This window comes from Bubalus bubalis, chromosome 4 (genome assembly GCF_019923935.1).
Source record: "Bubalus bubalis isolate 160015118507 breed Murrah chromosome 4, NDDB_SH_1, whole genome shotgun sequence".
Taxonomy (NCBI): domain Eukaryota; kingdom Metazoa; phylum Chordata; class Mammalia; order Artiodactyla; family Bovidae; genus Bubalus; species Bubalus bubalis.
This window is the reverse complement of record NC_059160.1, coordinates 6,494,814-6,520,548: the sequence shown is the minus strand read 5'-3', so window position 1 is coordinate 6,520,548 and position 25,735 is coordinate 6,494,814. Positions and strand designations below refer to the sequence as shown.

The 25,735-nt window shown below is 46.9% G+C and overlaps 1 protein-coding gene across 3 annotated transcripts; it reads right to left on the bottom strand.

The window, feature by feature from the left end:
* Nucleotides 1–2,664: 2,664 nt before the first annotated feature.
* Nucleotides 2,665–25,727, bottom strand: POLDIP3 (DNA polymerase delta interacting protein 3). 3 transcript variants are annotated; one of them, XM_006044004.4, is made up of 9 exons: nucleotides 25,549–25,725; nucleotides 13,260–13,650; nucleotides 12,420–12,506; nucleotides 11,364–11,459; nucleotides 9,357–9,536; nucleotides 8,694–8,771; nucleotides 7,044–7,173; nucleotides 5,908–5,974; nucleotides 2,665–4,931 (listed from the first exon to the last, which is right to left on the bottom strand). In XM_006044004.4, the coding sequence occupies exons 1-9, from the start codon at nucleotides 25,605–25,607 to the stop codon at nucleotides 4,754–4,756; spliced, it is 1,266 nt and encodes a 421-aa protein (XP_006044066.2). In that variant the 5' UTR covers nucleotides 25,608–25,725; the 3' UTR covers nucleotides 2,665–4,753. The 3 variants fall into 3 exon arrangements, with proteins under 3 accessions (XP_006044066.2, XP_006044067.2, XP_006044068.2); XM_006044005.4 differs by lacking the exon at nucleotides 12,420–12,506 and having other exon boundaries at nucleotides 25,549–25,726; XM_006044006.4 differs by lacking the exons at nucleotides 11,364–11,459; nucleotides 12,420–12,506 and having other exon boundaries at nucleotides 25,549–25,727.
* Nucleotides 25,728–25,735: the final 8 nt, after the last annotated feature.

Genomic DNA, 25,735 nt, shown 5'->3' with positions numbered 1-25,735 from the left:
TTTTTAAGTCTATTTTTCCTTATTGTTCAGATTGGGTAGGTTCTATTGTTTCACCTTCAAGTTCACGGATTCTTCTCCATTGCTTTTTTGGGGGGGCGGGAGGGGGAGAATGGTACTTGTACTTTTCAACTTTATTTGGCTCCTCTGTGTGGCTTGTAGGATCTTAGTTCCCTAACCAGAAATCAAGCCCACAGCTCCGGAAACGAGTGCAAAGTCCTAACCACTGGACCTCCAGGGAATTTGGTGTATTTTTCAACTTGAAAAGGTTTTTCTCTACCTTTGAAACCAACTTAAAATTGTTTTCCATTTCTTTATTCTTCAATTGTTTGAAGTTCAAACATTCCATCAATTGTTTCGTGTTAATTGCTCATTGACACATTTTTAATGGTTGCTTTTAAATCCTTATCAGTAACTAGCATCTCTGTCATTATGGAGTTAACATCCATTGTCTTTTCTCCTTCAGGGTGAAATTTTCCTGATCTTTAGTATGATTTACTGTTGACTGAAACATGGGCATTATGAAAGGTCTGTATCTTATTTAAATGTTACAGCACACCTCCTCTAATGGGCATGGAAAGAAACTGCTTCATTACTACCAGGTTATGGGTGGCAGTGAGGTCCATCATCCTAGACCCTCTGCTAATACCCTGGTTGGGAGGAGCTGTGGGGGGTGCCCATTTCTCCTCCTGTGGCCTCCACTGACATCAACTTAAAAGTCCCAGCTCCCTGTTTGGCCTTCTCTGACTCCATCCCTGCAGATTTCGGGGTGCCCCCAGTACAGCCTAGTGAGTGAGGAATGCATATCTAGGACTCAACTTGGCATTTACTAGTGAAGGTGAGGCTGCAGTTTTTCCTGTGGTGTTTCACTAGTTTTTTCAGTCTTGTTAAGCTATCCCTTTTCAGGTCCTCACTTGGGTTTTTGGTTGGTTGTTGGTCTGCTTATTCAGCACCCAACTTGGCATATATGAAGCAAAAAGGAAACCCAGGGAACTCAATGCCAGTCATTCATTGGGTCCCCAGCCAGTCTCTTTTCTTTCCACCTTCTAGTCTTATGTTTTATGTAAAATATACAAGGTTGTATTTAGTGGAAAGGATAGAAATAAAATACTTGCATTCCATCCTCCCATAAATGAATGTAAAATGGTGCACCCACTGTGGAAATCAAAATGGTTGAGCCTTCAAAAAATTAAAAATCGAACTGCCACATGACCCAGCAATTCCGCTTCTGGGTATACACCCAAAGAGCTGAAAACAGTCTTGAAGAAATATTTGTACATTCATGTTCATAGCATTATTCACACTCGCTAAAACATGGAAGCAACCCAAGTGTCCAACAGATGGATAAGCAAAATATGATATAGACACACAGCGGAGTATTATTTAGCCTTAAAAAGAAATGACACATGCTACAACATGGATGAACCTTGAGGACATTATGCTAAGTGAAAGTCAATTCAGTTCAGTTGCTCAGTCGTGTCCGACTCTTTGCAACCCCATGAATTGCAGTACGCTAGGCTTCCCTGTCCATCACCAGCTCCCAGAGCTTGCTCAAACTCATGTCCATCGAGTTGGTGATGCCATCCAACCATCTCATCCTCTGTCATCCCCTTCTCCTCCTGCCTTCAATCTTTCCCAGCATCCAGGTCTTTTCCAATTTCCCATCAGGAGGCCAAAGTATTGGAGTTTCAGCTTCAGCATCAATCCTTCCAATGAATATTCAGGACTAATTTCCTTTAGGATGGACTGGCTGGATCTCCTTGCAGTCCAAGGGACTCTCAAAGAGTCTTCTCCAACACCACAGTTCAAAAGCATCAATTCTTCAGTGCTCAGCTTTCTTTATAGTTCAAGTCTTACATCTATACATGACTACTGGAGAAACCATAGCTTTGACTAGATGGAACTTTGTTGGCAAAGTAATGTCTCTGCTTTTTAATATGCTGTCTGGATTTGTCATAGCTTTTCTTCCAAGGAGCAAGTGTCCTTTAAATTTCATAGCTGCAATCCAACCACCATCTGCAGTGACTTTGGAGCCCAAGAAAATAGTCACAGAAAGACAAATATTGTATGAGTCCACCTATGCAAGTAGTTAAAATCATGAAGACAAAAAGCAGACTAGTAGTTGCCAGAGGCTTGGAGGGTGGAAGGAGAATGAGCTGGTGTTTAATGGAGACAGTTTCAGCTCCATAAGATGAAAAAGCTCTGGAGATGGATGGTAGTACAACTCTTGTGAATGTATTTAATACCACTGAGTTACACTTAAGACAGTTAACATGATAAACTTTATGTATATTTTATCACAAAATCAAAAAACCTACCAACTAATTTTTTTCTAGTACATAGTTGATCTAAGAGGTAAATTTTACCTGTAACTTCAAGGCAGCGACTCCCCTGCTCCCTATGAATAGACCTATGTTCGAGTTGACCATGCTTATACTCGTGAGGCACTTTAGGCCCAGGAGGTACTGAGTTTCTCTGCTAGGTCCTTCCCAGACATTCATGCTCATATTCTCTCAACTGTGAAGACCAAAATTCAAAGAGTCCTGTGAGGAACTGTCTGAAGGTCATAGCTGGTGAGCAGCAAAGCAGAGGCAAATCTCTTGTTTTCTGGTGCCAAATTCCAAGAAGCCCCTTAACATAATCTTTTAAGAAATGACAGCTCAAAAGTAGGAATAACAAACGTTTATTCAGAAATGGATAAGTAACACATAGTCTCCTCCATCCCTTAATGCCTCTTCCTCTCCTTTTGGAAGAAAAAAAAAGAGACAAGACGGGGAATGTAGGGGAGTGCGAGGTGGAGAGGGACACAAGGACTGGCCTACCACCTTCTCTTCTGTTTCCCACGATGACACCTGCCTGTAGAACGGGGGAAAAACAGACTCTACCCTGCAGTAGACCACACAGCCACCCAGAGGACAAGGTCCAGAGGGCCGGTGGGAGGATAAAGGCATACAGGCAGGGTATTACCTTCCCTACTGAACGCAGAGTCCAAGCAGTGATCTGTCTGTCTCCAGACCCGAGAAGCCAGCTCCTAGTGTCTTATGGACACTCTCTGGGGTCAAGAAGGGGAAAGTGTAGGAGGAATGTCTTCTAGCTGATGAAGAGAACTCAGTTTGCACCCATTCAAAGAGGGAGAAGAGAACAAAAGCAGCCTTCTTCAAAGTACTGCAAAGTGGACCACCATCAGGCACATTCCCTGGACTTCCCAAGCCTGGGCAACCTCAGAGCTGGAGGACTGAGCTGAGTTCACACCTGGGTCCTTGCTGCTTGATCTAACTCTGTGGAAATGTGAGTTTCCAGGGTTTGCTTCGCTGGACTGGCCCCAAGTAGGTCATGAAAGACTCTGTCTCAGGTCCCCCCTACACTTTCTAGGCTTGTGCCTTTTACACTATTTACTTACAGAATCTTGCTACCCAAGACTTGCCAGCTCTGCTAGGCTGGATTCCCTCTACAGTCCCAACAAACCAGCAAGAAACTGAGGATGAACACCCCTGGAATAATGCTGTTCTGGTGTATTCAGGGCTTCCCCTTTGGTTCTAGAGTTGTGCCCCCAATGCCTGGAAGCACGCTGAGGGGACAACCTGTCCACTTGCCTGGAAAGGCTGCTCCACTCTCTCAACTCCCTCCCCACCGCCCCCTGCTCCACCCCCCCACCTCAGTCAAGGCAGGAAAATGCCCCTCTGGTCAGGATGGATGGATGGGTCACTCATAGTAGTGGAGACAGTGCCCTCTGGTGGCTGCTGAATATCTGCCACCTCTCAGCATCCCTGACTATTGCATGAACCTGAGGCCAGGAAAAAACATCTTGGAGCAAGCCAACATCCTTATTCAAACAACCCCAAGGTCCTCAGTGTCACAGAACAGGAGGCAGACCCTTTGAAAACCCAACTAGCAGAGAGCTGACATTTGCACCAAAACCAAGTGTGACGAGTGCTAGGCTGGGTGAGAAATGAGGGGCTAACAAGGCAGCCCCGCCCAGCAGTGACACTCAGAAGGCCAAGAGAGCTGGGCTGGGCCACTCGGCACAACTCAGGGAAGGGGAAATGTAAGCTCGAGAATTTATTCTGGGTTGACTGAGACAGTAGGGTCCCCCAAACCAAGAGCTAGGGTACACTCTTCCTGGCAGAGCAGTAGCCTCACCCTGCCCTTGCCACAGGGCTCTCTCCAGAAAGCACTGGTCTGGAGCCAACTGCGGGGAGAGGACAAGGAGCGCGCGACCTGATCCCCACCTAGGCCATCTCCACTGACCAGGAGAGTGAATGGCAGAGCTTTTGAGCTGATGTGGTTCCTATTAGGATGGCAGGGGCTTCCATTCCCTACTTTGTTTGAAAAGTTTTAGAAAGAGAAAGGGGAGTCAAACCCTCACCCTGAAGAAAGCAGTATCCTTCAAATAGCCCCTGCCCTGTATTCTATGGGGCCACAAGAAGGCCACTCAGAGAATTTAGGGCACCATTTCCAGATTTTAAAAAATCTATTTGGGGCTGAGTTTAGGGGGAAACACTCTGAACAACACAAGTCTACCCTGGTGATGAGGTGGAGAGAGAAGAAACGCACTACAGGAAATGTGAGCACACAGAAGAGCACAGGCAGAACACAACACAGAAAGGCGGCTGCCGTCCAGCGAGGAGGCTTTCTACCCCCGTGACCCTTCCTGCACTCGGGGGCCCCCAGCCAACGGCCCATTGGTCACAACTTTTGTTTAAGGAAACAGAGCCACCCTCCTCTGCCCCCGCTTCTGGCTGTCTCGCTCCCCCGCTCAAAGTTTGATTTTGAATTCTGTGGGCTGTGTGGTCACAGAGGCCCCTGATGACTTGAAAAGCGCCTTCAGGATGGTGTCAGGATCCACTTCGGCTGGAGGGTTGGATGAGGGGGCAGAATTCACTCTGCGAGGCAGCTCACTCTCCTTTTTCACTGAGGGGCTATCACTCAGCCGTCTGTAGAGAGCAGAGAAGAGTCAAAATCCTCGTCAGGTTCCCCTTCAGTGGAGAAGGGTCCCACCATTAGCTGGAGATCTGTTATAAGCTAGGCACCAAACATAACGCTTTCCATACCCTTTTACCCTATTTCTTATAGCAAACCTACCATTCTTTAAATTTGCTAAGAAAGTCGAGATGCAGCCTGCTAAGATCTGGGTTTTTTTCTTAAGTTTAAGCCTCAAGGATAGCCAAACACACATCAGCATATCACACATTTTGAGAAGCCCAGTAGATTTAACTGGGTCTAGCTCAGTGGTTCCCAAATCCACTAGGTCATAAAACCCACATTTTTCAGAATACAACTTAATCCTGGAACACAGTTTAAGAAACTCATCTAAATCACACAATTCAATATCCAGGGTTCAAACTGCAGTCTTTCTAAATTTCAAAGTCTATTACAGGCCTGCCCCACATACCCATGTTGGCAAGCCTAATATTCTCCCTGGGTCTCTGTCTCCTCCTCAAAAGGACCTCCTTTTACATATCAATCTAGACATTTTCTGCATCTCAGGCTTCAAAAAGTCCTCAGTCCTGGGCCAGGCATGTACACTGGGTGTGTAACAAAATAAGGGGGAGCACCCAGCACAGTCCCCATCAGAGTCAATCATGAGGAGGGGGGTTTTCTGCTCATCTGAAGATGCACACCCAATCATGCAAACAGGGACACAACCAGCCTGCTCTCCACTTTCTAAATTATAAGGCAGGGAATGAAGTTAAGTTAGCCCCTGTGGGGTCAATCTCCTGTAGAAATGATATAACAACCCACTCTGTACAAATTTAAGCCTCCTAGTCGGCTGGCTGCTCTCAGAGCAGAGGAAATGGAATGGAGCTGTTATGCAAGCATTTCTCTCCTCAGAACAGAGAGATGATCATGCCCAGTAAGCAAGCAGAAAAGCCCCACATGGTCCCCAGCACCTCTGCCTTTGGAACTTACAACAGGATGGGCTGGTCTGAGGTGATAACGTTCCCATTCATGTGGAGGTTGCACTTCATTGGTTGCCCTGAAAAACCAAGAAAGAAATGCCATGAGCCGTCAGCTCCTCACATGGAAGGACAGGGACTGCCACTTTTGTTATCAGGAGTCAAAGCACCCACCGCTGGCAGCTCTGGCTTCACAGCTAAGGCTGGGGCTGTCAGGTGTCAGCAAAGCCCAGAGACTACGAGGGTTATGAGGTCCATGAAACTTCGGTAATGACAGTGTCAAGAAGCAAACTGGCAACAGACCCTGCTTCATGCAGGAGGAGATCAGAATCAAAGTAAGGGGGAAAGTACACACAGCATGAAACAACCCAGACTGGTTGTGAAGCGAGTAGAAAGGGGAAATGTTTATGGTACAAAATCAAGTGAAAAAGAATTTGAAAGCGTATGTTCAGATTTCTACTTTGTCCATGAAAGATTAACCTTACAAGTACCAGACTCCCACTTTGCATTTTATGTAGTAAGTATAACAATAACAGCACAAAAAAAGGGGAAAGTGGGAATAGAGCCTTATTGGAGTAACATTTCTAAATTTCACTGTGGCTACATTAATATTAACCTGAAATAGACTCTGATAACCTACAATATATACTATAAATCCTTGAGCAACTGTTAAGAAAAGAAAGTGACTCAAAAAATATAGTGGAAAAAATCATTAAAGGAACTAAAATGCTACACTAAAAAATACTTATATAATGCAAAAAAGGCCACATAAAATGTATGTAAATGGATTAAATAATACAATCAAAAGGCAAAGGCTGCGATAACCAACAAGGGATCTACTGCATAGTATAGCACAGGGAACTATTCTCAGTATTTTGTAATGACCTTTAAGGGATAAGAATCTGAAAAAGAAGATATATATAACTGAATCACTGTGCTGTATATCTGAAACTAACACAACATTGTAAATCAACCACACTTCAATTAAAAACAAAGCATCACTGCTTATTCTTAGTACACAGGAGGCCCTGGAGAGTTTAAAGCACTAGGTAGATGTCCACCCACTCGCCCCAGAGGAGGGCTTCCCCCGAAGGCCTGCTGTGAATGGCGAGGGGCATCAAGGTGAGAAGGCTGCTTTCTTTGACTTACCATCCAGACACCGGTTGTTGTACTTCTTATACGCGGTGATGGCATCGTCCTTCTTTACAAACACCACCTCTGCTACCCCAGGATGGACCAGCCGAGCACGCTTCAGGGCTCCACAAACACAAAAAAGCTCCTATGAAGAGCAAGAGGGCTTGGGTTGGGGAAGAATTTCAGGTGGTTGTTCTCTCTGCCTGCAATTCACACATTTCAGACAGGGCTCTGGGTTGACAGGTGGCTTCACTCTGATTGAACATGCCAAGCAGCCAAGGTTTCAGGAAGGCTCCAAGTCAGGTAGTATTCCTGGGACATCCAGAAGCCTCAACCTGGGGCCAGGTGAGGGGACAAGTTGTGCTGGGCTCATAAGACTTGTGATCCCTATGACTTCAAGTCACCCCCAAAGTCCTCCTGCCTCAGTGCCCACTTCCTCAACAAGGGTAATAGTTATGGAATATGGTATTTCTGTCAAAAGTGCTGTGTCATGAAAATGGATGGACATGTAGGACTCCAGTGGATGTCCACATGGATGGACAAAGAGTGGTTAATATATCACCCAGGAATCAGTTAGAAACAAAATTCCGCAGTTCAATGCAGGGTGACCAATCATCCTGGTTGGCAAGATTGAGGGGTTTCAACTGAAACCATTTTCAAGGCAGTGCTTTGTACACGTGTCGTCATCATCCTTTACTCCCATCCCTCACTTCTCAGGTGAAGAGACTGAAGTCAGAGAGGGAACACAGTATGGACACAGACTGCAAAGGCTAACTAACAACCACACCATTTCTTCACCTGCAACTGCCTTCACAAGGTTGTAATGAGGACAAAGGGAAGATCTGTGAAAACATCGTTGAAAAGATTTGCAACAATAAAAGGGAAAATGGTACATATCAAAACCAAGACACAAAACTGAATACTAAGTGTGATCCTAATTTTATTATTATTGTTTTTAAAGATCTACTTTAGGCCATGCTGTGCAGTATGTGGGATCTTAGTTCTCCAAGCAGGGATTGAACCCAGGCCCCAGCAGTGAAAATGCCGAGTCCTAACCACTGGCCACCAGGGAATTCCTCTGGCTCTGGTTTACAGGCTATGAGGAAAAAGGGTTAACATATCTGCCCTGCCTGCTCTCCTTTGGAAGGCCTGCTTCCAAGGTTGACCCTTAGCTCGTGTTTGGGATCTTGGATTCTGGGAGGGCGCTCATCACCATAACTGGTAAGAGTGGCAACTTGCAACTAAATTGTGCCAACAATGTGCTTCACGCCAAACACTTGATTTCCTTCTGTATCTGGAATTTTGGTATGTGGCAGGCAGACAGTGCATATGTGATTAGTCCCTGAGAAAAACTCTGGGGACTGTGTCTCTAATGAGCTTCCCTGGTCTTTACAACTGACTGCTGGGGGAGTAAGTGCATCCTGTGTGACTCCCCTAGGAGAGGACTCCAGAAGTTTGAGTCTGCTATCCTCTAGCTTTTCCTCCACAAGTTGTCTCCCTCTGCTGATTTTGCTTTGCATCCTGTAATGCATCTCAGCCCGGACACAACTCTATGCTAAGTCCTGTGAGTCCTCTTAGACAATCAGCTAACCTGGGGGTGGTCTTGGGGACCCTTGGAACACAAGTGGCTTGAGATCTGAAATTCTGGCAGGCCACAGTACTCACAACAATGTCCTCCTCGGTGACTCGAGGGTGCAGATTATTCACGGTCATCTTGGTGCCTTCCAAAGGGCTGAGGACAGGCTGCCACAGATAGAGGAACATTACCAGAAGTTACCAGAGAACAGAACGTTACCAGACAACAGCTGTGCTCAAATGGCAGAACTCACTTCAGCAAACGACCAGGAAGGCCCAGAGGAAACCTCTATGGAGAGTTTCCTACCACAGCTGGGCCCCTCTAATCATGTCCCAGTCACCTTATGCTAAGGAATGGAACTTCTCATGTTTCCCAAATATTCCAGGCCCTTCCAGGCCTGAACCTCTGCATAGAATGCCACTCGTGTTTCAAGAACCATCCGGCTCAAATGGCACTTTCTCCTTAAAGCCTTCCTGTATCCCCGGTGGAATGAGAGGCTCTTTCATCGGTGCTCCTGGCAGCCCTGTGCTGTGGCAGACAGTGCTCCGTCTGCAGCTCTGTTTCCCTACTGGCTTGCCTGTGGGCTCTCTGAGGGCAGGGTCTACTGGATCTTGGTTTGCTCATTTGTAAGACAGAGGTGGCAACACCTACCTCCCAGAGGCACTATGAGGACCCAACGAGATGCACACTGCCCACCCAGCTCAGGCTAACTCTTGACTAGTGTGAACACTTCTCCTTCGCCTTCACCTCACCTCTGCAGGCGGCAGCTCTTTGGGGGGCTCCTCCTTGTTCACTAACGTCCGGGACATGTTGGTCAAGGCTTTTGTCCGAACAGAGGAGGAGAGAGCAGGAGCAGTGTACGCATCATTCTGAACCACTTTGGTGAGAGGAAGGGCCTTGGACATGGACAGCTTGGAACTGCTCACCCCGGCCTAAACAAAGAGGCAGACAGCAATCTGAGAAGCCAGGGACCCAGATACCCTAAGTGACTGACGACCCCCAATCTCAAGGCCTCCTACCTCCCCAGTTCCATTACTGATCTAAAGCCAGAAAGATACCAGCTGCCAGGGAAGGGACAGGAGGAGAGAAAAGTAGACTGCACACGTGCTCACAGAAGCCACGTTCCAATGTAGGTAGCCCTTGGCAAGAAGCATCCAGGCAGTTCCCGAACAGAAGCCACAGCTCAGCCATACCATTTAGATTTGATAAAAACCTACAATCTGGAGTTAGAGTCCAAAAGCTTGGAGTCAAGTTCATTCCCAGATATGCTTCTATCACCATGGGCTGGCTGGGACTAGGAAGTCACTCTGAAGAAGGCCCAGACCCCCGCTTTTTGGTCCCTGTTCTAGTCATATAGAGGAACCACAAGCAGCTCACCTGTGCAGCTCCCAGATGGTCAGGTGCATGCTAGCAGAGTCAGCACGTGCAAATCAGCAGAAACCGTTCCCTCCCTCCCTCCCCTGCTACCCTTAACTGGGGAAGTAATCCTTTAGAAATATAAACCAGCGAAGTGCCTGGTTTTAATGTGTCTGGAGAAAAAAAAAATGCATGAGGTAGAAGCGGTTAGTGGTCTTGCTGACTGAGGACAGTGTCTACCAGGCATTGATTCATGGAGAAAGGAGGAATGCAGCGGCCAGAGAGACAGATGATGGAACAGAGTTAATTCACCAGCTTCTCCCAACCCAGGTGACTCAGTGTGGATCCCACACTTCTCAAGCTGTTTCCTGAGTTTCAAGAGCCAGCAGAGTGCATTGGTTAAAACATGGCCTGGGAGCCAGATTGCTGAGGCTTAAATCCTAGATCCACTACTTACAAGCTGAGCAGATTTATTTAACCTCTCTGTGTCTAACTCCTAGTCCATACAATAGGGGTCGTAACAGTACCCATCTCACAGGGTGGGGAGAGAGGGAACTCTTAAATAAGTTAATATAAACAGATTTTTCCAATTAGGGTTAGCCACTAACTGAGTTAGCTGACAGCCCCCCTGGTAACAGACACAAGCACTCTAATGACTAGAAAGGCTCAGCCCCTTTGTAACAAACTGGCATCATTCAGCTTCACATTTCAAAGTTAAGAGCTTCAAGGGTAACCAGGAAATTGGTCCACATATTCAGAGCAGTGACTAAAACTGAGTCTTTGGGTGCCTGAAGACCAAATAAAGGCATGGGTACCCATGTCTTTAGCATGGGTACCCTCTCGCCTCCTATGTGTGATTTGGTTCCATGCACTGAGACAAGCAGTGCAGAGCTCCCTGATGTTCCCAGATATACTGCTTTCTTTCCTTCTCTGCATGGCAGAACCTCCATCAAACTTTCCCTCCATGCAGGCAGCACCTGGTGGAGCTTTCAGGAAAGGTTCAGTTTATTCTTGCTAACACATCAACCAATGGAATCCAGATTCAAGAATGGGGCCAGAGCTGATGACCACAGAAGGAAGGGAACCAGCAGAATGTCCTGCCCTAAAGGAAATAAAATGTGATTCTGTCCTGTGGGATCACTCACATTTCCCCTGAAGTCTCCAAACACAGCAATTGGGAACTAGAGCCTGCACTTCACTGTCTGTTGGATCTTGAACAAGTCCGCAGACATGCTAAGCCTCAGTATTTATAAAAACCAGGGGCTGGATTAGTTCCGGTTCTAATAATCTTAGGACCCAAATAAGGAAATATCTCTGAATTGAAAGATCCTACTCTCCACCACATCTCCCATGCACCTAATCAGACACACACAGAGTGTTAAGAAGAATGTAAGATGACATACCATGTGGTGGAGAAAGCTGCCTGAGGCTGCAAATTTCATCTGTTTAGTAGGAATGGGAGCTATAACATCGTCATCATCATCCAGGTCGTATAAATTCTGAAAATAAAAAAATACATGCTAATGTAGCATGCAGGCTCTCAGCAGACATTTGGAGTAAGGACAGCAGGGAGATGAGAGCTGGAGTAATTAAGCAAGGCGTAGGGAGAAGTATGTACACGTGGAGTGCCTGGGCAAACTGGCCTGGGTGACTGGGGCTCAGTTCTGGCAGGCTCCCTGCCCATAAGAGCCAAATGAAAATGCTGTGAAATTTCAGGTACATCAGAAGTACCTTTCTACAAGTGGGCAATATCTATTAAGGATCCCTAAAATGCCTGTTTATATCCTTTGGCTTAGAAAGTCTGTGCCGGGTAATCTGGTCTATAGAAATAAACTCAAACTGTAGAAAGAGCTTTATCCTCCAAGATGTTCACAGAAGGATGTCTAACAGTGAAAATTACAGGAAAATGGTTGAAGTCAACTAAATGTCTACTCAATGGATCAAGCAGTTGTTAAAATGTTTACAGTAAATGTGAACCACAGAAAAATGCTTGAATTATAAAGTGAAAACAGAACAATATGAAACTGGATAATAACATAATCACAACTACAGCTATGCATTAAATAAATAATAATCTCTCTCACATATACACACACACAAACAAGAAAAACACAGGAAGAATTCAGGGCAGAATTTCAACAGGGGCTCACTATGGAGAGCCATAGCATAAGAACTACCCCCATCCCCCCAATCTTTCTGTTTTGCTAATTTTCTATAGTAAGCACACACTACTTTTACTTTAAAAAAATAAAAAGATTTTCAACATGCCTCTCTGCTTCTATGCATTCAAGAAATTTCTTCTTAAAACTCATAAACTGCAAAGTGTCAACCTCCAACTCTTCAAATTGGAACCCTGGGCCAGGCCTCAGTTAATCCACTTGGAAGATCACATCAAAACACACACTTGTGTGCAGTCTCTCTCTCTCTCTCACACACACACACACACACACACACTCCACCTGTTTGGCCTGGTGGTTATTGACGACATTGATCCTCATTCCAGCAGGATGAGCATGAATTGGTGCCATGGCCTTCTGCTGTGGAACCTAGAAACACCCAGTGGTCATAATTCATCCCACTTGGCCTATATGCGTTCTCTACAAGTAGGGGATAAATGAACTTTAATATGGTGGGCATTCAGTTTTGATCTGTAGTAAAAGGTCCTACAGACTGCCTCATTCGCAAAGCAGGAAAGCGACAGGAAGACTCATCATCCCAGAGATCATGTAACAATGCACCTGCAGGGCTCAATGAACCTGGCTTAATAAATGTTCACTGCTTCAGTAGTTCCTATTACCAAAGTTGCTATGAAGATTAAATGATACTGTTTCTATTCCCTTTGGGGCTGTGGCTCTGCAGGTGGCCAGGACTCTGCACTAAGAGCCAGGTCTGACAGGGCTTCTATCCTGATGCGTCCACTGACCAGGTGTGTAACTGTGCACAAAGATTCACATCTTTGAGACTTAGATTCTCCTTTGATAAACTGTGGTAATAACTGGGATTGCATGAGGAATAAATATTCAGTGTCTGCACACAGCACTAGCTCAACTAGTCTGTCCTCTCCTCTCTTCCCTCTACCACTATTTCACCTGGAAAGTCACTTAATTTCTCTGGACAAATCCCCACCACCACTCCACCCATTTTCTTTTACATGAAACTGAGATGATATGTTGCCTCCACATATGGTTACTCTTCAAACAGTTGGGGGGACTGTCATTTTGCTTAAACACACCTGGTCTCTGCCTGATTCCACAGTTGTTACTGGTTTTGAGGAGTTTTTGGCAGGAGTCTCAACCTACCTGGATGGTTTTAGTGAGCTTCAGAGCAGGGGTCACTGTCCCGATGGGTGGGCTCATGAAGGCAGCAGGGGAATTCCGCTTCAGGCTGATTTTCTCCCGGGCATCAGCAACCTGGTGGGGTTTCTGGGGCACTGTGCTCTGCTGCTTGCGTGAGTTCAGCATCTCTCTGGCATCCTGCACTTTCCCTTTGATCCGGAACCGAGCATCTTTCTGCAAAAGCTTTTCCCGGGCATCCTTGACTCCCAGCTTGAGGCGGGCATCTGAGAGGCCAATTTTCTGCCGGGCATCAAACCTCTGCTGGAAGGTGGCTGTGCGTGCTGGCTGGCTAAGAAGGCTCTGTTGGATCCCAACACGCGATCGGACACCTCCCACTCCTGGTCTGGCATTGAGCCTGCAAATAAAAACTGCAGTATTAAGAAGATCTGGATATCAACAGTAGCCTGTAGTAGTAGTAGAGTCGTGGTAATACTGGGAACAAAGGAGGTCCTGGAGAAACCAGAAAGCTGCTTCCTCTTAGAGCAAACAATTCAGTCTATACAGAGACTTCTTTCACAGTTTTATGCCTTTTAAGTCTGCATGGTAAACAAAGGGAGGAGGGCCTGGTGGTTTCTATCATTTGGCAAGACTGCTTTGCACCCCAGACCAGGTGTTTTGAGACACTATCATGGATAATATAACCTCTAAACAATACCAAATGAAATAAGAATATTTCCCAGATATTGTAACCCCACACAGCGAAAGACTAACTTCAGTTTCCAAAATTCTTTCATTCCTTGTTCTCCATCAGCCCTCTCAACACCCTGTGAAGCAAGCAGTATTATGCCCATTTTACAGTGGAAGACACAGGCTTAGAGAGGTTCAATGATCAACAAAGGGTGCCCAGCTGGCCTATGACAGTCTCATGTCTCCAGGGCAGGTAGACACCCTCAATGGGCTGGGACCAAGAAAGTCAACACATGGGTCTGTCTCGGAGTCTGAGGTCTAATAAAAACATAAAGACTTGGAAGAAAAGAAAAATAACCACTGTCTGAACTGTTTCTATTCATAACACTGTGACTTCAAATGTGTAGGATTTTTCCACGTGCCAACGAATTCTCCAACTCTTGAGATACAAACTCAGTGTGTGACAGCCCAATTTTGACACTACCTACCTAGAGCTGGCACAGACTCCACTGGTTAAAAGCTCAGTCCCACAAAACTGCCCTCATTTCAGAGAACAGTTTCAAGTCCTAGGCTTGCTGTTCATTTGAAAAAGGTTATAAAATGGAGGGTTCACAGGACCCTCCCCTCAAGTTAAATAATTTGCTAGGGTAGCTCACAGGACTCTGGAAAACAATTTACTTATTATTATTACCAAATTATTACAAACGATACAACTCAAGACCAGCCAAATAGAAGAGATGTATAAGGCACTGTATGGAGAAAGGGTATGGTAACACCACCCTCCTGGCACATGGATGTGTTTATCAACCCAAAATTTCTTCAAACTCAACTGTATGAGGGTGTCTATGGAGGTTCTATTACCTAACATAATTGATCAAATCACTGGCCACAGATGATAATCGCTTAATCTCTAGATCCTCTTTTCTCCCTGGAGGTCCAGGGAAGAGAGTGGGGGTGGAGTTGCAAGTTTCAACAAGCTAAGCAGGCCTCCATCTTTCTGGAGGCCAGCCTCTGTCCTGAAGCAATCCAGGGGCCCACTGAGAGCTGCCTCATTAGAACAAAAGATGCTCCTAACACCCTTACCACTCAGGAAATTCCAAGGGTTTTAGAAACTGTATGCCAGGGACAAAGACCAAGTATATATTTATTACACTCTGACACAACAAGAACATCAAGTTCAGAAACTTAAAATTGGAAAGGAACAAAACTCCATTAAACAAGCCCCATTCTCTTCTGGGGCTCCTTTGTTGGCTCTTCAATGACTTGAGAGTAAACAGAAGAGCCCTTCAAGTACAATCCTTAAAGTCCTCCAGGGGGTCTGCGGGCTTCTGCTTCACCCCACCTGCCCACACCACCACAAGCCTCCAGCCACACATACACTCCTCCTGTGGCAGGTGCCCTGCCTGGGGACACAGACTCCCACAGCAACATCTCCTTTTTGGGAAACCTTCTCTGATCCTTCCAAGACAGCCCTCCTTTATGCCTATTATCACGACTGTTTGTGTTGTTCTTTTCTCTCCCCACCTTGGACTGGGAGGGAAGGGGCAGATGGGGATCACTCCTGTTTCAGAGCCCTGTGCTTTGTAAGTGTTGCTCAGACCTGGCTCAGTATCAGAAACATCTAAGGAGCTTCTTAAAAATACAGCTCTCTCTTTAAAAAAAAAAAAAAAAAGGCAAGGAAGAAAACAAAAAGATACAGCTCTCCAAACCCTACTCCAGGGCTACTGAGTCCAAAATTTGTGTAAAGGCTTGGGCATATGCATTTTTCACTCCACAGGTGATCCTGGAGGATAGCAGTGCTGAGAATCTCTGGCCTGGAGTTTAAGGCAAAACTGCTGAATAAACAAGTTCCTGCATTATGTCCCACATTACAGCCCAAGCCTCCCAGGAGGCATTCTTCATCACCGGCAAGCCTCTGGGTTCTCCTACTGCCTCGTGCTTCCTCAGCTGGAAGCTGGAGCGAGACTTTCTCAGCTCTTCTGCTAACAGCAGAAGCACACCCAAAGGTGAGTCTTCCTAGCACCAGTAAAAGAAAATCTGGACCTTCATCTTGTTATCCAAGCACAGCGGAAAAATACCTGCTGCCTCTAACAGGCCAGAGCCAGACCTAAGGCAGTGATGCACAGTACCATTTTACTTTGAAAATCGACAGATTAGGATTTAAGTACTTTCCAGTGGGTTTACACAAAAAACAGGTGGGAGAGTGGAAGGGGTCATTTACAGAATCGATCAGATTAGGCTGAAGGTGGGTGGGACTGCTTGTGCATCCCTGCTCTATTTTCCCATGTAGTCTCTGGGAGACTGAGGTGCTAGAAAAAGCAAGGCCCAAAGGAATGAGGTGTTTAGGGAGACCAGTAAGCACCATCAGGGAGAGGGAAACAGCTGTGTGCAGCAGGAGCATCTATTCATCCCTGAACTGGGCTACCCTAGACTTTGTAGCCTGTGAAGCCATGGGAAATAGTGAGGCTATGCTCTGTGGTAAGCACAGAAAACTGTAGCTACAGAGGGGCCCTTGGTATTTATGGAGAAACTCTGTAACAAAGCCCTGTCCCCAGGACCAAATGGCAGGTAAGGCCTCCACTAAGGCTTGTTTGGTGTTTTTAAATGCTTTCAACTCCCTGTATCTGTTGATGATGCCCATCAAAGAAAAGCAACAGGTTTTCGGTTCAGACCAGGGTCTACTACTGAAAGTCTACTCATAAAACGTGGGGAAAAGATTTGGATCAACATTTACATGCACATCCAGATGAAACACGAGTTAGTGGAAAGCATGCCAGATGAACTTCCTCACTCGTCAAGCACTGGAACCCTCTGAAGGCAGTGGCCTTGGGTACCAAAAGGAGCACAGTGAGGAACAGGATGCCAAACTATGGGGTGGGGTGGAACAGATGGGACATACAGATCAACAAATAATCAGCATGCTCCCACTCTAGGAGAGGAAGGGCCAAGGTCTGTGGGCTATGGGCAGCCTTCCAAGATTTCTGGCAAGAGTAGTGTCAAAGGACATCCTCAGTTCAGTTCAGTCACTCAGTAGTGTCCAGCTCTTTGCAACCCCATGAATCGCAGCACGCCAGGCCTCCCTGTCCGTCACCAACTCCCGGAGTTCACTCAGACTCATGTCCATTGAGTCCTTGATGCCATCCAGCCATCTCATCCTCTGTCGTCCCCTTCTCCTCCTGCCCCCAATCCCTCCCAGTATCAGAGTCTTTTCCAATGAGTCAACTCTTCGCATGAGGTGGCCAAAGTACTGGAGTTTCAGCTTTAGCATCAGTCCTTCCAAAAAACACCCAGGACTGATCTCCTTTAGGATGGACTGGTTGGATCTCCCTGCAGACCAAGGGACTCTCAAGAGTCTTCTCCAACACCACAGCTCAAAAGCATCAATTCTTCGGCGCTCAGCTTTCTTCACAGTCCAACTCTCACATCCATACATGACCACTGGAAAAACCATAGCCTTGACTAGATGGACCTTTTCCAAATATGGAAAGGACCCCCAACAGCCCACAGCTTGCAGCTTCTTTGCTCTTGGAGCCCTCAAAACACTGGACAAATCTCCTATCAAAGCACTTACCATGCAGCATCACAATGATTTGTTTACAAGCCTGCATCTCCCACATGACTAAGAGCTTCTGAGGATAGATCCTCAGGTCCACCTTATAGGGGAAAAACCAAATCAAAGAGCACAGTCTTTCCAATAACAGATTTCAAGCTTCCCTCTTTCCTACTCCAAGCCTCAGGGGAGTTAAGATGGGAGAAAGGATGGCTGCCCTGGAAGGGCTTCTCCTAGAGAAGACTGCCTCTGCAAAGGCAGTCCTCAACCGTGCCCTAGGATCCTGGCCACCAATTGCTCTCCCAGCTGAGAGAGGGCACCCACAGAGCCATGGCACAGGGGCCCCTCTGGTCCTTACCCCAAAAGTGGACCGTGATGCCATCCAGCCATCACGGGTCTTGTTGAACTGCAGGCACTTCAGGAAAGGCCTTCTAGAAGAGAAAGCAGCTGGTCTCTGACTGAGTGGACATTACAAAGGGAACCAAGCTACATAAACACTGACAACGAAGGCATCACTGATGACCAGGTCCACCACACAGGAGGAGTCAGACACATCCACATACAAATGTGAGCAGGTCCTGAATGAAGATCTCCTATCTTCATCTGTCTTCTCTCATCACCAGGGTACCCCTACCACAGGCTCCTGATATTTATAACTATAGGAGGTGCGGTGATCTTATCATGTAATACACCATGATCTTCAGTTCAGTTCAGTTGCTCAGTCACGTCCCACTCTTTGCGACCCCATAGACTGCAGCACGCCAGGCCTTCCTGTCCATCATCAGCTCCTGGAGCTTGCTCAAACTCAGGTCCATCAAGTTGGTGATGCCATCCAACCATCTCATCTGTTGTCCCCTTCTCCTCCTGCCTTCAATCTTTCCCAGCATCAGGGTCTTTTTCAATGAGTCAGTTCTTTCCATCAGGTGGCCAAATGATCTTACCACACCATAAAACTGGGCAAATCTAGACCCCGTGGCATAAATTATGCTTTCAAAAAATCTAGTTACCCAATTTCACCATTCAATCAATTAAACATTACTGCCCCCCAAAAAAAAGAAACAAAGGAAAAGAAAAAGCTGTTGAAAGCAACTATTTTGAATAAAGAAACAATGAGATTCTTGAAAACAAAATTCATATCCCTGGACAAAAAAAAGAGGAAAGGGGCAGGTTCAAAGTTTTCTGGTTCATTCCAACTGGGTCTGAACAGTAAACCTTTGCAGTAGGAGAAGCAAGGGAGATTAGGTCTCTGCAACCTTAATTTACTCATATTCCTTAACAATTTCCCTTCTCTGATAAACTATAATGGCTGTTAGAAATGTCAGTACTGAGAATTCACAGGAGTTTGTGCTTGATAAGCAATGTCTACCATGACCAAATTAAGGGGCAACTGGCTACTATGGTTTATGAAAAGATTTTACAATGGAAGCACTCTCAAATAATCGTTTTGAGCACTTAACTGCAGATCCATAAACTTTGCCTCACCTCCTTTAACCCTCACAACTCTGAGAATTAGATTATCCACATTTTATAGATGGGGAAACAAATTCAAGGAGAGTAACTATTTCAAATCATAGAGCTATAATGTGATTTGAACTTCAAAAATAACAGAATGGGAAAGACTAGGGAATCTCTTCAAGAAAATCAGAGATACCAAAGGAACATTTCATGCAAAGATGAGCTCGATAAAGGACAGAAATGGTATGGACCTAACAGAAGCAGAAGATATTAAGAAGAGATGGCAAGAATACACAGAATAACTGTACAAAAAAGATCTTCACGACCCAGATAATCACGATGGTGTGATCACTGACCTAGAGCCAGACATCCTGGAATGTGAAGTCAAATGGGCCTTAGAAAGCATCACTAGGAACAAAGCTAGTGGAGGTGATGGAATTCCAGTTGAGCTATTCCAAATCCTGAAAGATGATGCTGTGAAAGTGCTGCACTCAATATGCCAGCAAATTTGGAAAACTCAGCAGTGGCCACAGGACTGGAAAAGGTCCGTTTTCATTCCAATCCCAAAGAAAGGCAATGCCAAAGAATGCTCAAACTACCGCACAATTGTACTCATCTCACACGCTAGTAAAGTAATGCTCAAAATTCTCCAAGCCAGGCTTCAGCAATACCTGAACCGTGAACTTCCTGATGTTCAAGCTGGTTTTAGAAAAGGCAGAGGAACCAGAGATCAAATTGCCAACATCCGCTGGATCATAGAAAAAGCAAAAGAGTTCCAGAAAAACATCTATTTCTGCTTTATTGACTATGCCAAAGCCTTTGACTGTGTGGATCACAATAAACTGTGGAAAATTCTGAAAGAGATGGGAATACCAGACCACCTGACCTGCCTCTTGAGAAATCTGTATGTAGGTCAGGAAGCAACAGTTTCAACTGGACATGGAACAACAGACTGGTTCCAAATAGGAAAAGGAGTTCGTCAAGGCTGTATATTGTCACCCTGTTTATTTAACTTATATGCAGAGTACATCATGAGAAACGCTGGGCTGGAAGAAACACAAACTGGAATCAAGATTGCCGGGAGAAATATCAATAACCTCAGATATGCAGATGACACCACCCTTATGGCAGAAAGTGAAGAGGAACTCAAAAGCCTCTTGATGAAAGTGAAAGTGGAGAGTGAAAAAGTTGGCTTAAAGCTCAACATTCAGAAAACGAAGATCATGGCATCCGGTCCCACCACTTCATGGGAAACAGATGGGGAAACAGTGGAAACAGTGTCAGACTTTATTTTTGGGGGCTCCAAAATCACTACAGATGGTGACTGCAGCCATGAAATTAAAAGACACTTACTCCTTGGAAGGAAAGTTATGACCAACCTAGACAGCATATTCAAAAGCAGAGACATTACTTTGCCAACAAAGGTTCGTCTAGTCAAGGCTATGGTTTTTCCTGTGGTCATGTATGGATGTGAGAGTTGGACTGTGAAGAAGGCTGAGCGCCGAAGAATTGATGCTTTTGAACTGTGGTGTTGAAGACTCTTGAGAGTCCCTTGGACTGCAAGGAGATCCTACCAGTCCATTCTGAAGGAGATCAGCCCTGGGACTTCTTTGGAAGGAATGATGCTAAAGCTGAAACTCCAGTACTTTGGCCACCTCATGCGAAGAGTTGACTCATTGGAAAAGACTCTGATGCTGGGAGGGATTGGGGGCAGGAGGAGAAGGGGATGACAGAGGATGAGATGGCTGGATGGCATCACTGACTCGATGGACGTGAGTCTCAGTGAACTCCGGGAGTTGGTGATGGACAGGGAGGCCTGGCGTGCTGCAATTCATGGGGTCGCAAAGAGTTGGACATGACTGAGCGACTAATCTGATCTGATACCTAATTAAGGGTTTCTCTGGTGGCTCAGTTGGTAAAGAATCCACCTACAATGCAGGAGATGCTAATTTGATCCCTGGGTCCCCTGGAAAAGGAAATGGCAACCCACTCCAGTATTCTTGCCTGGGAAATCCAATGGACAGAGGAGCCTGGTGGGCTACAGTCCATGGAGTCCCAGGAATTGGACACAACTTAGCAACAAAACCACCACCACCACCACACCTAGTTAAAATACCAATAAATCAAGTATGGGTCAAAAACAACGAACAAGACTAGAAAAGTTAAGGAAGGGTGAATACTGTCCTCAAACTAAGAAAAAAAGTGAGAACACCAGTTACATCCAGGGACACAGTGCACCCTCTAGTGACCAGAGGGTGAACACACACACACTAAGGATGGTGGGCTCACCAGAGACCCATACACCATACTGCTTGTCTGGCAAGAAATGCCACCATGATGGCCCATGCTGCTATTTTTATCTACTTGAACAGCACAAAAGGTAAATTTTCAGGAGGGAGGTGATACAGTGTGGATGTAGGAGCCTAAATAAGCTACTTTCCCTCAATTACATATATTCGGTTCCCTGGTTACATCACTTCTCAACTCCTTTCATGAGCAGCTTTAGGGGGGTTTCAGTGTTCAGGATTTTTCTAATCACTGCTCCTCTCCCTGCGTGAGAAGACAGCTATTCATCCCAGCAGGCAGCGGTACTGCTTATATGGCAGGCATTAGTCATCAGGAACTTTTCAAGTAAACGTTCCTGCTAGGAGCAGGTCTCTAAAACATTGAGCCAATTCTGTTCCCCTCCTGGCTCCAATAACTGCTAAGGACTCCCTAAAAAAAGTGCAACCCCTCAGTGGAACCCCCAGTCTGTCTCCCACAGACTGCAGCCTCCCTTCCCACTGCAGACTATCTGATGTTCCTGAACACATTCTGGGTTTTTGGCCTCAGTAAACATTTGGGAGGGAGAGAGAGGAGTGTTTTTACTGCCCTGCCTCATGATACCTGTAACAGTGCAACTATGCACTGCTTCCAGGCGCTCACCAGGTACTCTACCAGGTCCTAGGAAGAGCAGTGTGGGCAAGAGAGCAGACACTTACTGGAGCCTAAGCCCTCTCCCCCAGCACCTCTCCTCCACTGGAGCCTGGCAGACACATGACCAGGGAAAGTCTGTCTGGGGCTAGGAATGCCTCACCCTCTTGGATCTGCCTGTGGAGGGGACAGTGGCCCCTGGCTCTGGACAGATGTCCAGTCCAAAGGATTTGGAGGGACCCTGAATTGTTCAAAGTGGATTTTAACCCTGGGGTCTCGGGGTTAGAATGTGTGTGTTGAGGTCATCTTAGAAAATAGAGTTTAGTTCTAACAATTACTGAGGGTTAATTCTGAACTATGTGCTTTAGAGACACAAAGAGAAACAAGACAGGATCCCCTTATCTTTGTGCCGATGTTTCATTTTAAATTATAATTCTTCCCTTCCAAGCTAATGTAACAACTCATTTCCCTCCTCTTTGTTTTAGGTCTAATTTCTTTTACCTTATTTCAATAGGAAACCAGCAGAGAGTATGAGAGCAGAGCCCTGGTCTCAACTGGAAAATTCCCTAACCTCCTCTCCCCACAGCTCCAAGGATTCTCCACATTTGTATCTAGCTCAGAGCCACTCACCTCCAGCACACTCTAGGCCCAACTTCCCCACTAAGACTGCCGGTCACCATCTACCTGCATGGAAGCAGTGACAGCTATCCTCTGACGGTTGAACTAAGCAAACCAAAGAGGAGGGTGACTTGACTAACCAATTACATCCAAAGGAAGAAACTGACAAGAGAGGCAGGCCCACACTGCAGCTGGTGCCCAGTGCTACCCTGAGGAGACTCATCTATGGGTCTTGAACAACTGAAACCACTAGAGACATGCTGTGTTGGGGGAAGGACAGCACCTCACCACAGCCTGGATGAAGTATCATAAAATAATTCCCCACTTTCTTGAATCTCATATTAATCAAAGAACTTTCTGATGATTAATTGAGGGCCAAATAATAATGATGGTAATGACACCTTTCTTGACTTACACAGTACAATGAACACAAAACAGAATAGCTGTTCTGAAGAACAAAGCACATTCCACGACTTTTGAGAAGGGGTTATTTACACTTGCAGAGGCTCAGTCCTTTGCTATTTCCTTTAAGAAAAGAAGTTTTCTGAGATAATCATAGGCTCTTCCTAAATTATTAAGCACAAAGTTGTCTCTGTGACATCCCTATACTACACCAAGGTGCCAGTAAAAAGATTTCTTCTAAGAAGCAAGTAGAACAGCATTTATTTATTGTAGGAAATACCATCTGTTCAGACCTTTCACAGTTCTTGACAAGAACCCTAACCCCCTCACCCCCGATCTAGTTTTTCTCTGTTGGCTGTGCAAGCAAAATGGAGTTTCCAGTAGGTTTAATCCAAACCCAGCATGTGGTCCAGTTTCTTTCACACTGTCTCTTTGCCTGCATTTCCCCCAATTCAATTTTTACAAAATAGCAACACAATATTCTCACACTGAAGACTGGATATTACTTCTTTCCTTAAAAGCCTTCATTAACAATAATGATGAGAGCTAACATCTACTGGGCACTTAGTACCCACTAGATGCTTTCTGAGGTAATTTAGATACATTAATTCACTTAGTCCTGACAATACCCAGTAAATATCACCCATGTTTTACAGATAAAAAAGAGAGGCATGGCATGGTTAAGTAACTTTCATATGGCAAGTGGGATTGAAACTTGGCAGTCTGACTCTAGGACCCCAATGCTTACTTATTATGTCCCCTAAAGGAGGGATTTGGGCTTCTACTTCTTTAAAGCCATCTACTGAACACTTACTATCTGGTACAAAGTTTAAAACATACACTCTTACATCCTCATATTTAATCTTCTCAACCACCTACCTGGAACCATTATTACAAACGAGCAAACTGCCTAAATCAGAGGTCATCAGGCCACAGAAGCACAGAACCCCACAATGGGGCCTGCCAAGGGACCAGGTCTGCCTGGCTGCAGTCTCTGCTCTTGTGGTGGATCCACACATCCTCCCTTCCCTGCAGTCCCATCCAAGGGCCAACACAAGACACTGCACACATCAACATCAACCGCAGGTACACACTGCCTGCAGTCGGGAACTAAGGGAGCGCCTGCAGGAAGCCCAGGTCCTGGGAAGCTGGCTCCCCCAGCAACTGTTCAGCAAACCTGTGAAACCTGGATGGGCTCAGACGTGACCAGAGGACCCAGTACCAATTCCCCGCCAGTTACTAGAGGGTAGACCTAAAAGAGGGCTTCCCAGGTGGCGCAGTGGTAAAGAACCTGCTGGCTGATGCAGAAGCCACAAGAAATGCGAGTTCGATCCCTGGGTGGGGAAGAACCCCTGGAGGAGGAAGTAGCAACACACTCCAATATTCTTGCCTGGAAAATCCCATGGACCAGAGGAGCCTGGCAGGCTACAGTCCTGTGGGGTCGCCAAGAATCGCACACGACTGAGCACACAACACAACCACAACAAGGATAGAGAAAATTAACGCTGCATGCCTATTATGAACCAGAAACCTCGTGGAGGGCTGGCTGGGGATGAGGCGGGGGCGGGAGCAGTTGTGGCGGATCTGTGTGTACAGGTTGAGGGTGAGGGATACTTTTCTTCATAATCCATCTTCCAGCCACCACACAGGCAGTATTAATAAACATCTGCCGAGTGAACGACTGCAGGAGAAAACAACATCCTTCTTTACAGCCTGGCTTCTCCACAAGGACATCTGAACTAATCTAACGTGTGCTAGAAAACCACTGGCCCAGGTTTCCCATCTCTTTCACACAGCTGAACTGGAGCCCCTATCGAGTCTGGAAACGACTACCAATATTTTGAGGGTCCAGAGGGAGTTTGGGTCACGGAACGGCAAACCAGCTCCGCGACTCTTCACCCGACACAGAACAGGGGTTCTCCGCGAGTCATCAAGAAACGGCCGGCCTGCCGCCCCGTGCCGCCAGTCCGTCTCGCCCAAGCCTGAGGCCAACTCTGAGCGCGCCCGGCCCCGCTCTGAGCTCTCCTCGGCCGCGGGCAAATTCCACCTCAAGCCCCGCATTTGGAAAACATTAATAGCTGGCTGACAGGACCGCGCGCCGGCGGCAAAGCGCCCCCGAGAGCCTGAAACGCCTCACAAAGGGCCGCGAGTGTGAAGAGCGGGGAACCGGGCGCAGGACTGGGACATTTTAAAGGTCTGACTTTGGGTCGCGGTTTCGGCAGGAACAGACCCGGAGAGTCTGAGCAAGTCCTTCCCCGAGAAACTCCAGGCGTCCTAACTCGAAGGCCGCGCTGAGACGTCGGCGCCGCGCCCGTCTCCTCAGAGGAGGAGGGGCTGCGCCGGGGAGACCCTCCGGACGCCAGGCCGGCCGCGGGGCAGCGAGTCCCGCCCGCGGCCGCAGCTCCGCCCCCGGCGGGCCGCTCGCACCAGCCCAGCAGGCCTGCCCCTTCCTCGGCGCCAGCCGCACCAGCCTCCTCCGGCCAGCCGGAGCGACGGCGCCCACAGCCAGTGGGCGGCCGGGCGACCCGGCCCGCGGCGGCGGCGGCGGCCGGGCCAATGAGGAGCGCGGCTGAGGGAGGGGGCGGGCGCAGACTGGCCCTCCGCGTCGCTCCCGGGCCGCTCCCCTCTCCGCCCCAAGCCCCGCTAGGACGAGGGCCCTGAAACCCGAAGGGAGAAAAGGCCACTCACCGCCCCTTCGCTGCAGCTCCTCGCTTTCGGATGAGCTCGTCCAGAGAGATGTCGGCCATCTTGCAGCGCCGAACGAGCCGAGAGCAGCTTAGGTTCCCTCAGCCTTCGAGCCCGCCCCTAAGGTCGCTGTGGAGCGACTAGCGGCTTCCGGCGTTCGGCGGATGAACTCTCGCGACAGTTCAGACTG